The sequence below is a fragment of the Manihot esculenta genome, chromosome 1, assembly GCF_001659605.2.
Source record: "Manihot esculenta cultivar AM560-2 chromosome 1, M.esculenta_v8, whole genome shotgun sequence".
Taxonomy (NCBI): Eukaryota; Viridiplantae; Streptophyta; class Magnoliopsida; order Malpighiales; family Euphorbiaceae; genus Manihot; species Manihot esculenta.
In genome coordinates, this window is record NC_035161.2 from 35,104,204 (window position 1) to 35,113,990 (window position 9,787).

The 9,787-nt window shown below is 33.9% G+C and overlaps 2 protein-coding genes across 2 annotated transcripts; both read right to left on the reverse strand.

The window, feature by feature from the left end:
* Window positions 1-153: 153 nt before the first annotated feature.
* Window positions 154-4,079, reverse strand: LOC110619498 (probable protein phosphatase 2C 24). The gene is made up of 5 exons (XM_021763035.2): window positions 3,082-4,079; window positions 2,650-2,985; window positions 2,319-2,424; window positions 1,907-2,243; window positions 154-381 (listed from the first exon to the last, which is right to left on the reverse strand). The coding sequence occupies exons 1-5, from the start codon at window positions 3,589-3,591 to the stop codon at window positions 366-368; spliced, it is 1,305 nt and encodes a 434-aa protein (XP_021618727.1). The 5' UTR covers window positions 3,592-4,079; the 3' UTR covers window positions 154-365.
* Window positions 4,080-7,193: 3,114 nt separating this feature from the next.
* LOC110619937 (tropinone reductase homolog At5g06060) lies at window positions 7,194-9,413 on the reverse strand. The gene is made up of 5 exons (XM_021763494.2): window positions 9,259-9,413; window positions 8,747-8,954; window positions 8,413-8,629; window positions 8,210-8,316; window positions 7,194-7,531 (listed from the first exon to the last, which is right to left on the reverse strand). Exons 1-5 carry the CDS (start codon window positions 9,345-9,347, stop codon window positions 7,307-7,309), a joined length of 846 nt encoding a protein of 281 aa, XP_021619186.1. The 5' UTR covers window positions 9,348-9,413; the 3' UTR covers window positions 7,194-7,306.
* Between the last annotated feature and the right edge of the window lie 374 nt (window positions 9,414-9,787).

Sequence of the window (9,787 nt, forward strand, 5' to 3'; positions counted from 1 at the left end):
ATATGAATAAAGCATCTCTTTTATTTCCGGGATGTTCTTCCGAGCCCAGAAAGTTTGTAAAGTTTTTCATGGCTTCTTTTTTCAATAATTTGAAGTTGCAACCTCCAAATTTTGTATTTATTTTTCTATATTACTAATTGCACACGAGTTTTCACTGAAGGTAAGGAAGGAAAATTGACATTTCCAATTAATCAAAATAATTGGGTTTGTTTTGCCAATCTCTAAGATACAAATCATAATTAACTTCAGGCGACTGCTAGCCGAAGCTTTCAACATCAGCGCTGAAATTGCAAGGAGGCTTAAAGCCGAAAACGATTGCAGAAGCATGCTTGTAAGTAATAAAAGGAAGCTTAAAGCTTGAGCTGTTAAGCGACAATGAAACTGAAAAGAAGAAAGGCAAATATGAGACAACCAACAGCATTAAGAATTCGAGAAGAGATCAAATGGAAGCAACAAGCTTAAATGACTATCTTAATTTTTGTCAAGCGTAAACGAACCTTATGCTAAAAAACAAAAGCAAAAACAATATAGACAACTGCATGAAATATCTTCACAATGGAAATTAATAAAGAGTAATAACAAGAAATAAAATAAAAAAAAAATTATATTCACATGCGTCATAGAACTATTTTTATTGAAAAAGTTTATTTCTTCTAAAAGAGATGGAAACTACGAGTCTTCCTGTTTTTTGGGTTTGCTTTCCTCCCTCCCTCTACTCCCAATTCCATATCCATCCCCAATTTTTTTCACTATTTCATTTCTTACCCGAAAAGGAAAATTTCACCTATAAGAACTTTCTTTTTTTTTAAAATAATTTTCATCCAATTTAGTTATTAATTGATTACAGTAATTAAACTTTAATTTATTTTAAAAAAATTATTAATATTTAAATATTAAAATAATTACTCAAGATAAAATTTTAATAAATTTTTCGATGAAATATATATATAAATTAAAATAATAATAAAATATAAAATAAAAAGATAAAAAAATTATTTTAACCGCTTAAACTTGTAAAAAATCTTCTTTTTTATGCTTATCCATTCAAAATTATAAAAAATTTACTAAAATAAAATTCTTTAAAAAATTCAGATGATAAAATAAAAAAATATAAAGATTGAACCTTTTTTTTTTAAATTATTCGATCTAAATATTTTTATTTATTTAAAAAAATTAAAAACTATTTATTTTTTATTAATTAAAATTTATTAAAAATATTATAAACTTATATATTTTAAATTAGTTTAAAAAATATTTGAACATTATCTTCTATTATAAAATTTATCCATTGTAACAGAAATTATAATAACTATTATCATTAAATTTTTCTTAATTTCATTAATACTGCTTTTTTTTTTTTATTTTTAAAATTTATAGACTTATACTTTATTTTAATCGTTATTAAATTAAAACAAATTTATATTTATGAACGGACTGTAAATATTTTTTTATAAAATTAATAAAATATTTTTTTAATTAAAAATATATAAATAAATTTATAAAAAATATAATTTAATAATTAATTTATAGTTATTATTTTTTAACAAAATAATTATATAATTAAAAATAATAAATATATATTATTAATATTTTATATTGTTATATATAAACTATAAAATAATAATATATTTAAATTTCCGATGATATTTCAATTAGTAACTTAAAAACAATTAAAAATTAAGATATTATAATAGTTAAAAATATATTTTTTATTATTATTTTAAATCATATAAAATAAGTTAAAATCTACCAACATCTCATTTAAATAATTATTTCAAAAAATATTTAAATATTAAAGATAAATTTAATAATTAAAAGTGAAAAATACTAATATTTTTCCGAGCATTTAAAAAAGAATAAAAGAAGCGAGGAAAAAAAACAATAAATTGAAGGCTACGTGTCTTTCCTTAGATCTACCACGACCACGCTCACGTTGTCAGTACTTTGCCTAGCCAGAGCCAACTTCGTCAGTAACATCGACGCATCGGAGCATGCCTTGTCCGATATTTGCCCGCATCCGGTGGTGGCGGCGGCAGCACCAGCCAGCACCACCTCATTCTCCAGCAAAGAACACGACTGCCCTTTTCCTCTCAAACACATACGCGCCACCCCACAAGCCGTGCCGTTTGACACCACGTCCCAAAGCCCATCGCTTGCTAGTATCAAGCAATCGTCCTCCGCAGTCCGATCCGTTACCGTCACCTCCGGCTCGCAGCTCACGTAGGGTTTTAGATAATTATCACCTATGCAGATTATTATCAATGTAAGATAATCAACAATGTTAATAGTGCCAGTTTTCCATACAAAAACTTAAATACCTATTGCTCTGGACATTGCCAGAACTCCGAGTACCCGGGGAATATCCCAGTATATAACACGCCCGCCGGCTGCCTGGATCCGGCTCCATTCGTCTGGACGGTCCGGCTGTTAGCACGCGTCATGAGAGAGCACAAGTTAATTAGAAGGTTAAAAATTTATAATGCAACTAAGTACACTAATTGTGTGCGCCTGTTTGGTAGCTAAGTAAATCGGTAGATGACTTGGCAAAAACTCATTACTGCGCAAACACATGCAAACCACTGAGTTTAGATCGCTTTGATCACTACTTAGAATTCTTTAGCATCAGGGTTTTCAGTAAGGAGATCGAACCTTGTGATCAGAAGAGAGGGGGACAGGCTTGCCATTGCGGCACAAGACGGCTCTAGAGTCACCGCAGTTGGCCACAATAATCTTGTCAGGGGTTACGATTGCAACCACAGCCGTAGATCCAACGGCACCGCATTCTGGGGTTTGCATCTCACACCGGCAATTAGAAACCACCACCCCTTGATTCCACTCTATCACCTCCTTGTCCATGCGTCGGAAGCTCCTCTCCATCGCGTTTTTCCACTCCGACGTCGACGCCTCAATTATCGTTGCTTCCTTGCTTTCTAGCAATTCTTCCTTCACCAGCTCATGCAGTCTCTCCCTGCATCTAACCGCCACCTGAAAACACCACGAAACATTAAGAAAGATCCAATATTTGACATCCCTAGAGCTTGAAAAGATAGAAATTTAGCTCAAACATAGGTGGTGACATACGTGAGAGCAACCATGGCCGTCGTATACGCCAAAATAGTGCAACTCGGTTCTGTCATTGCTACAGAAAGAAGGGTAAATTGCTACAGCATCTTCCATGTGCCTTCTCGCTCCACGGACTGAAGCGATACCGTATCTCGGGTACGAGTCTAGATCAATGGGAGATAATAAAAGGGATGGACTTAGCATCAGATTCAGAGACTTGCTTGAAATTACAATTTCTTTATTCTCCGATTTTCCATTTTCAACCTTCAGCACGATTCTTTTGTATTGGTTCTCCACTACTGGGTCCTCGCCGTCGTCTCCGCGAGAAGCAGGCAATGAAGCTGTGTGAACTTCAATTTTATGCCGCTTACTACTTTCCTCCGTCTCCAGCGGCGAGGAGGGGACAACACCTGTGACGAATTTGAACCGTCTGATGTCCATTCTCCTCCGCCTGGCTCTTCTCGAACTCCCTTGACATTGCGTCGACCCTTTGCCGTTACTCATAACTCCATAACATATCTCAGCCATCAGGAAGAAAAAGAGAACTCCTTTAATCTCTCTCTCTCTCTCTCTCTCTCTCTCGGCACACACACACACACACACACACAAAAAAAAAAAAATCAACGTCTTCTCGGCATCTACTTAAATGATTCTTGTTTAAACTGTTAATTTTTAATTTCAAAATTTCTTGAAGCTGAAATCAAGAAACGAAAGAGAAGGGCCCGCGCGCTTAGGCGAGAGCTTAAATAGAGAGAGAGAGAGGATGCTTCTGCCATGCGAGGAACCTGTATTCTGTTGCCTGCAATCTGAAACCAGCAAGCATTCACTCTTCTTTTGACCTTTTCCTTCATTTTCTGGCTTTAGAGAGGAGCGTGGTCGTCACGGGCAGCTTCCTCGCCACGGTCATGGGCAGATTGTATTCTGTAGCATGACGTGTTGCCCTCCACCTAATCGAACACGTACCCGCCGTTGGATCTGTAGATAAAAAGTATCAATATCCGTGCACGTAAAATTTCTGTTTTGGGAGAAAATACGTGGCCCAGTTACAATTTTCCACCAATAAAAGGCCTAACACGCTTGTGGTCCTCTCCTGTACCATTACCAGCTCACCTGTTAATGGTCTTAGACCTCGTGCCTTATTTTAAAAAAAAAAAACTAAATTAAAAACAATTTTCAAATTTACTTATATTTTGCTCAAAAATGTGTTCATAAATTTCAATTTGACTATAATTATAATCCATTTCGCTATCGGGGAATAGGAGAATGAGTAGATAATGTTTTTTTTCACAAAAAGGAAAAACTTTAACCTTTGTCCGGGGGGCTGTGGCCCAATAGTATCGCATTACGTCTCAGTTGATGACATTGATATTGTGGGCCCATTCTTGACGCCTATAGAATATCTGAGGTGAGGCTTCTTAATTCCACTCCACGTGTCATGTGCACCCTCCCGGCTGGACGTAGTTGTCTAGACTAATACGTGTCAGGCATACAACTTTACCAGCAGCACAGTTACGTTTAAATTTAAAATCTTTCAACTCTTCAAAAGGGGCGTCATCAGGTTTCAAAATTCCAATTTGAATTAGACTCGACTCTATCAGTTTTTTTGTTTTTTTAATGTGAAATATTCAAATATTGCATCAATCCATTGAGTGAATGATGAAAGAGCCCCACAGAAATTATGAATTATAGTTTGGCCTCATAATGAGGTCGGATGATCAACTCAAGTTGATTTTCGTCACAAGTGGAACGAAATAAGTGGACAACGTGTGCAGTGACAGATAGTCAAGACTAGGTCAGTAAGGTGGAAAAGAAATTTGTAGGGTACGCAAGACACGCACACACACACAAGGCTCCACGTGTTAAATATAGTTGGCGAGCATCGTACTGTGCTCGGTGCATTAAGTTGACAGGAGGCAAGAGCTTAGTGCCACGTGACAAACAAGGGCAAACCATGGTTACTTTTACAACGACAGTCTGTGGTTTGGTTAAGATTTCAATTCTAAGGAAAGCAAAGGAAGTTTACAGTCTAACTATATAACCTAACTACCAAAAACATTTTAAAGTTGAAGCAGTTAAACAAAAAAAAAAAAATCATTTTATATGTTTTATAACTTTTTTGTATTATAATAATATATAAATTAACTGATATTATTTTATTTTGTTTTATTTTATTTTTAATAGATCTTTTAAAATATATGTTAATATTTAATAAAATTTAATATTTATAAAATATATATAATTAAAAATTAATAAAAAAATATTTTTTAATATATATAAAAAAATAAAATAAATAAAAATTATAAAATAAATAGAGTAGTTATTATATATATACTAGTTACATATTAAATATTAATTAGGGTGAATTTATGTGAAATTTATATAAAATTGATTGCATTTATAAGGGCTAAATCATAAAATTTTTAGCTGGAGACACGTGAAAATGGTGCTGAGGAAGAGAGAGCGCGCCTGCGGAAAGGGCAAAGAGGAAGTGGATACGTGGCGAAAAGAAAGAGACACGTTGAGAGAGCAGGGTGACGTGGTGGTTTATGAGACGTGGGGCCGCCCACAGATAGAGAGTTGGGGGATTGAATATATATATATGGTGCCGGCGGAGTGGGCAGATGGTGGCGATTGGATTTGCATGCTGATGGAGGGTTTGTCTGGTTTTTGCATGAGGAGATGAGCTTCAGCGCAAATAGTTGACCAGGCTCAAAGGTTATGTTTTATGATATATATCTCACTTTATTATTTTATTATTAAACTATTTTTAAAATTAATAAATTTGTGCATTCAATACATATTAAACATTATATGTTATAAATTTAATAAACAAGCTACCATATAAATAGTAGAATATAATTTGAAATGATGAAAAAAAAGTAAATTTATTTTTACATAATGAGAAATGTAATAAATAATTTTTAAAAAAAATAAAAATCTACTATTAATAAGGAAAATAAAATACCTAATAAGAATTTAATTTTATTTCTTTATTAAATTTTATATTTTATCATCATGAATGCGACTCTTGTCTCGTGGCTAAATTTTATAAGAATTTAATTGTATTTCTTTATTAAATTTTTTAATTTACAATATTTTTATTTTTTAAAAAATTATTTAAATTTTTTTTAAAAAAAATGTATAATATCAAACGGAGAGAATGAGAATGTTAGAGCGAATTGAATTCATAGTTAACAAGCATATCTGAAACAATTCCTTCGACAAAGAAAGAAGTTGGTCTCTGAATCGCTTTGATCACTCAAACACAAGACACTCTCGAAGATACTCTATCTGAAGCTTATGTGTTTTGCAAGAATGGCTGCAGCTTCACTGCGTGCTACAACTTCAAATGAATACCCAGAATAGCACTGATGGATCCACAATTTCTGGTTCTAACAATTGCCCCCATCATTGTTGATTTTGATAAAATCAAGAGAGATGGAATCCCATTCATCCGATCTATCCCCCCCAAAAAAGAGAAAATCATCTAAGTTGAGAAGGGTGGCTGAAATAATTTTATGATGGTTGAGGTGCTAATTTCTAATGACTTCCAAATGTTCTATGAAAGGAAGATCATCAGCACATAAGAAATCGATCTTTAGATAGAAGTGTGAAGAAAAGAGCATAGCTCTAACGACACTCAGATGGGAGTTAAAATTATTCATCTATTTCATATATAGCATAGCTTCCATCGTTCTTAATCAGTCTTAAGCAAACCCAAATTAAACTTCACTTTCTTTGCAGTTTAATTTATAAATATAAATATATACCCTTATTCTTTATTAAATTAAAATGAATATTAAAAATTGACAAACTTCTCTTAGTTTTACATTTACATAATTGGTAAGACCAATCAAGAGTGTACAAACAAAGCACCTGCTTTCATTTCATCTGTGCTAATTTTTGTAGCTGATCGAGGGGAAAGTATAAAGATTGGGTTATTGTGGTTTAAGTTTTTCTCTTCTCACCATATAACCTCGGTTTAAGAGTTACCTTGATTCTCCAACAACAATGCTTTAGTCTTGGCAGGCACATCCATTGAGAAGAGCCCCTTCAAAATGAAATGCAAACAATGTTGCAGAATCTCATTATTATCAGACACAACATTTTAATACCTTCATAAAAATATGTATCAAACATCAAATTGGATATTAATTTCTTGGTTTGGTATGAAATTATGATAGTTGTATGAATTTCAGAATGTATAATCTTGGAACAAGGTAAAAGGAAATGAGTGAACATGTCAAGTATTATTTGGAACTTGGGTGGCTGTGCTGTTTTCTGTTCCTGGGAAGAAGAAACCATTCACTGTCACTCCTCCATCAACACAAATTGTCTGCCCTGTTATATAAGATGCTGCTGGTAAACACAAAAATGCCACTAACGAAGAGACCTCCTCTGGCTCTCCAACCCGTCCAATTGGAGTTCTGGAGATGATAGAGTTGGAAAATATTCCATAATTTAGATCCTACAAGCAAAGGGGGAAAAGAGAGAGAGAGATTAATTTAGTTTTGGTAAGACAGACAAAAGAGAAGGCTATAATTCAGTCGTGATAAGAACCCAATAACACAGACGTTGAGCGTCAGAAATGGCACAGAATTATTTCACACAATCAAGAAAAACATTTGAATTCCAGGAAATGGCAATGGTTGGTTTTAGTTCCCAGCATACTAGCTATTCCTTTCCTAAGAAAGTATTATACATTCAGAACATGTTTGTTTATCTTGGAAATGGAAGAATAACAGAAATGGATGATGACAGACCAAGGATCCTATTCCATTTTCATTTTAAGATGACAAAACAGAATTTCATAGTAATCTTAAAAACCTACTTAAAAAAGATGTCATTTTCATCTAAATTTGAGTTACTCAAATACAAAATTATCATTAAATATTGGATTCTGTATACCATACAAGAAAATGAAATCTTATTGTAAGAATTGCATTCTATTCCCATTTCCAAAGCAAACTCAATGTGGCCTTGACAAAATCAATTAACAGCCATATGTTGCTAATGCTAATATCATACATCACTTTGCTTGCAAGGGGACTTGCAGAGCATAAATGACAATGAAAATCCAGGTCTTTGAAATTAAACAAGGATCATTCTATCCAACAAAAAGCACAAGCATGAGAAAGAATAATACAGGTTCAGTAAGAGGAGTTCTGATGAACCAAGGTGCAACACAATTAGTCCTGATATTGTCTTTTGCCCATTCACATGCCAAATTCTTGGTGAGCTGGTTCATTGCAGCTGCAAAAAGGATAAAAGAATTCAACTCAGTCGGTCATATCTCAAATTCTTTTTAGAGGGACGCATTGGAACAGAATATTTTCCAAGAAAAAGCACCTTTGGCGGCTCCATAGATGGTGCCAATATTTACTGACAATACTCCACTAACTGAAGAGACAAAAACAATACTTCCTGCCCCTGAAGCTTTAAGAAGTGGATATGCAAGTTGGCACATATGGTAAGCAGACTCAAAGTTGGTTCCCATCAGATATGAGAAATCCTCAGCTGTGTACTTCAAAGTGGGCTTTCCAATAGCCGTTCCAACATTGTTTATCTGAACCGAGAAATACATAATCTATAACTATAATAGATTGCACAATTTCTCTGGTAAAGAAAGATAATGACTAGTCAAGAGAATGAGCTAATAAAATTGAAGCCAAAGGGAACTCACAAGGATGTGAAGCTTCCCATTAAACAAAGAGGAGACTTTGTTCATTAGGTCCTCTCTATTGACTCTAGAGGATACATCACATAGTGTACCTGTGACTTGGAAACCTTTAGCTTGCCATTCATGTAAGCAATCATTCAGATGGGTTTCATTGCGAGAGCATGTGTGCACTTTTGCCCCTAATCCTGCCAATTCCTCCACAATAGCATGACTGAATATCCCAAACATATCACAATATCACCCTTTCTTCAAACTCTTTTTCAACACAAATACTGTTGGGGTTAATTAGTACTTATACCAATCCACTATATGGCAAAATTCAAGAGAAGCATTTCTAGTTCAGCAATTTTAAAAATTTCCTTGTTCAATTTAAAGAAAATATTGGCACTACATCACTCATTCAGGCAAGACAATTATACGCAAACCCTTCAAGAACTATGACAATAGATGCATGATTAGTATAATTAAGGGAAGTAGGAAGGAATGAAAGATTTGGAGAAGGGGGAAAAGGGTACCCTATTCCTTTGGTTCCACCAGTAACGAGAGCTGTCATCCCTTGAAGAGACCACCTGCTACCACTTCTGCTGCTATCCAATTCCTCCATTCTCTCTCTCCCGTTCGCCAGAGCCCTGCTGCTGCTCGTTCCTTTTCCAGTGATTTATTTATAAATATATAGAGACGACATAGTTGACCTCCACAGATTTTTTTTTTTTTAAATAAAAATTAAAAATTAGGAGAATAAAATTTGATAGCTTTCAAATTTATTGAAATGCTACCACCAAAATAAATCCGTAAAATTCCTTTTACCAATAATATTTTTAAAAATTAAAATTAGGTCCTCTTCTTGAGAGTATAATAGGTCTGTCCAATGTCTTAATTACTTTTATATTTTATTTTTATTCATAAAAATAATGAATATGTTTCTTTTTTGAATTTTTAACTGAAATTTTATCAAGTGATTGTATAATTATATTATTGATGACCGCTGGATTCCTTCACCCCGGGCCAGGGGCTTGACCACCGCCCAAGGCCCATGACGTAGAG

What these genes read in the sequence shown, in the direction of transcription:
- LOC110619498 (XM_021763035.2), bottom strand. Translation starts at nt 3,591, where the DNA reads ATGGCTGAGATATGTTATGGAGTTATGAGTAACGGCAAAGGGTCGACG. An exon ending in ACGGCCATGGTTGCTCTCAC is followed by an intron (nt 2,986 to 3,081) that starts GTATGTCACCAC and finishes TGGTGTTTTCAG; the next exon opens with GTGGCGGTTAGATGCAGGGA. An exon ending in CCCTCTCTTCTGATCACAAG is followed by an intron (nt 2,425 to 2,649) that starts GTTCGATCTCCT and finishes GCGTGCTAACAG; the next exon opens with CCGGACCGTCCAGACGAATG.
- LOC110619937 (XM_021763494.2), bottom strand. Translation starts at nt 9,347, where the DNA reads ATGGAGGAATTGGATAGCAGCAGAAGTGGTAGCAGGTGGTCTCTTCAA. An exon ending in GGTGGAACCAAAGGAATAGG is followed by an intron (nt 8,955 to 9,258) that starts GTACCCTTTTCC and finishes TGGGATATTCAG; the next exon opens with TCATGCTATTGTGGAGGAAT. An exon ending in GAACTCCTCTTACTGAACCT is followed by an intron (nt 7,532 to 8,209) that starts GTATTATTCTTT and finishes CTTTGCTTGTAG; the next exon opens with GATCTAAATTATGGAATATT.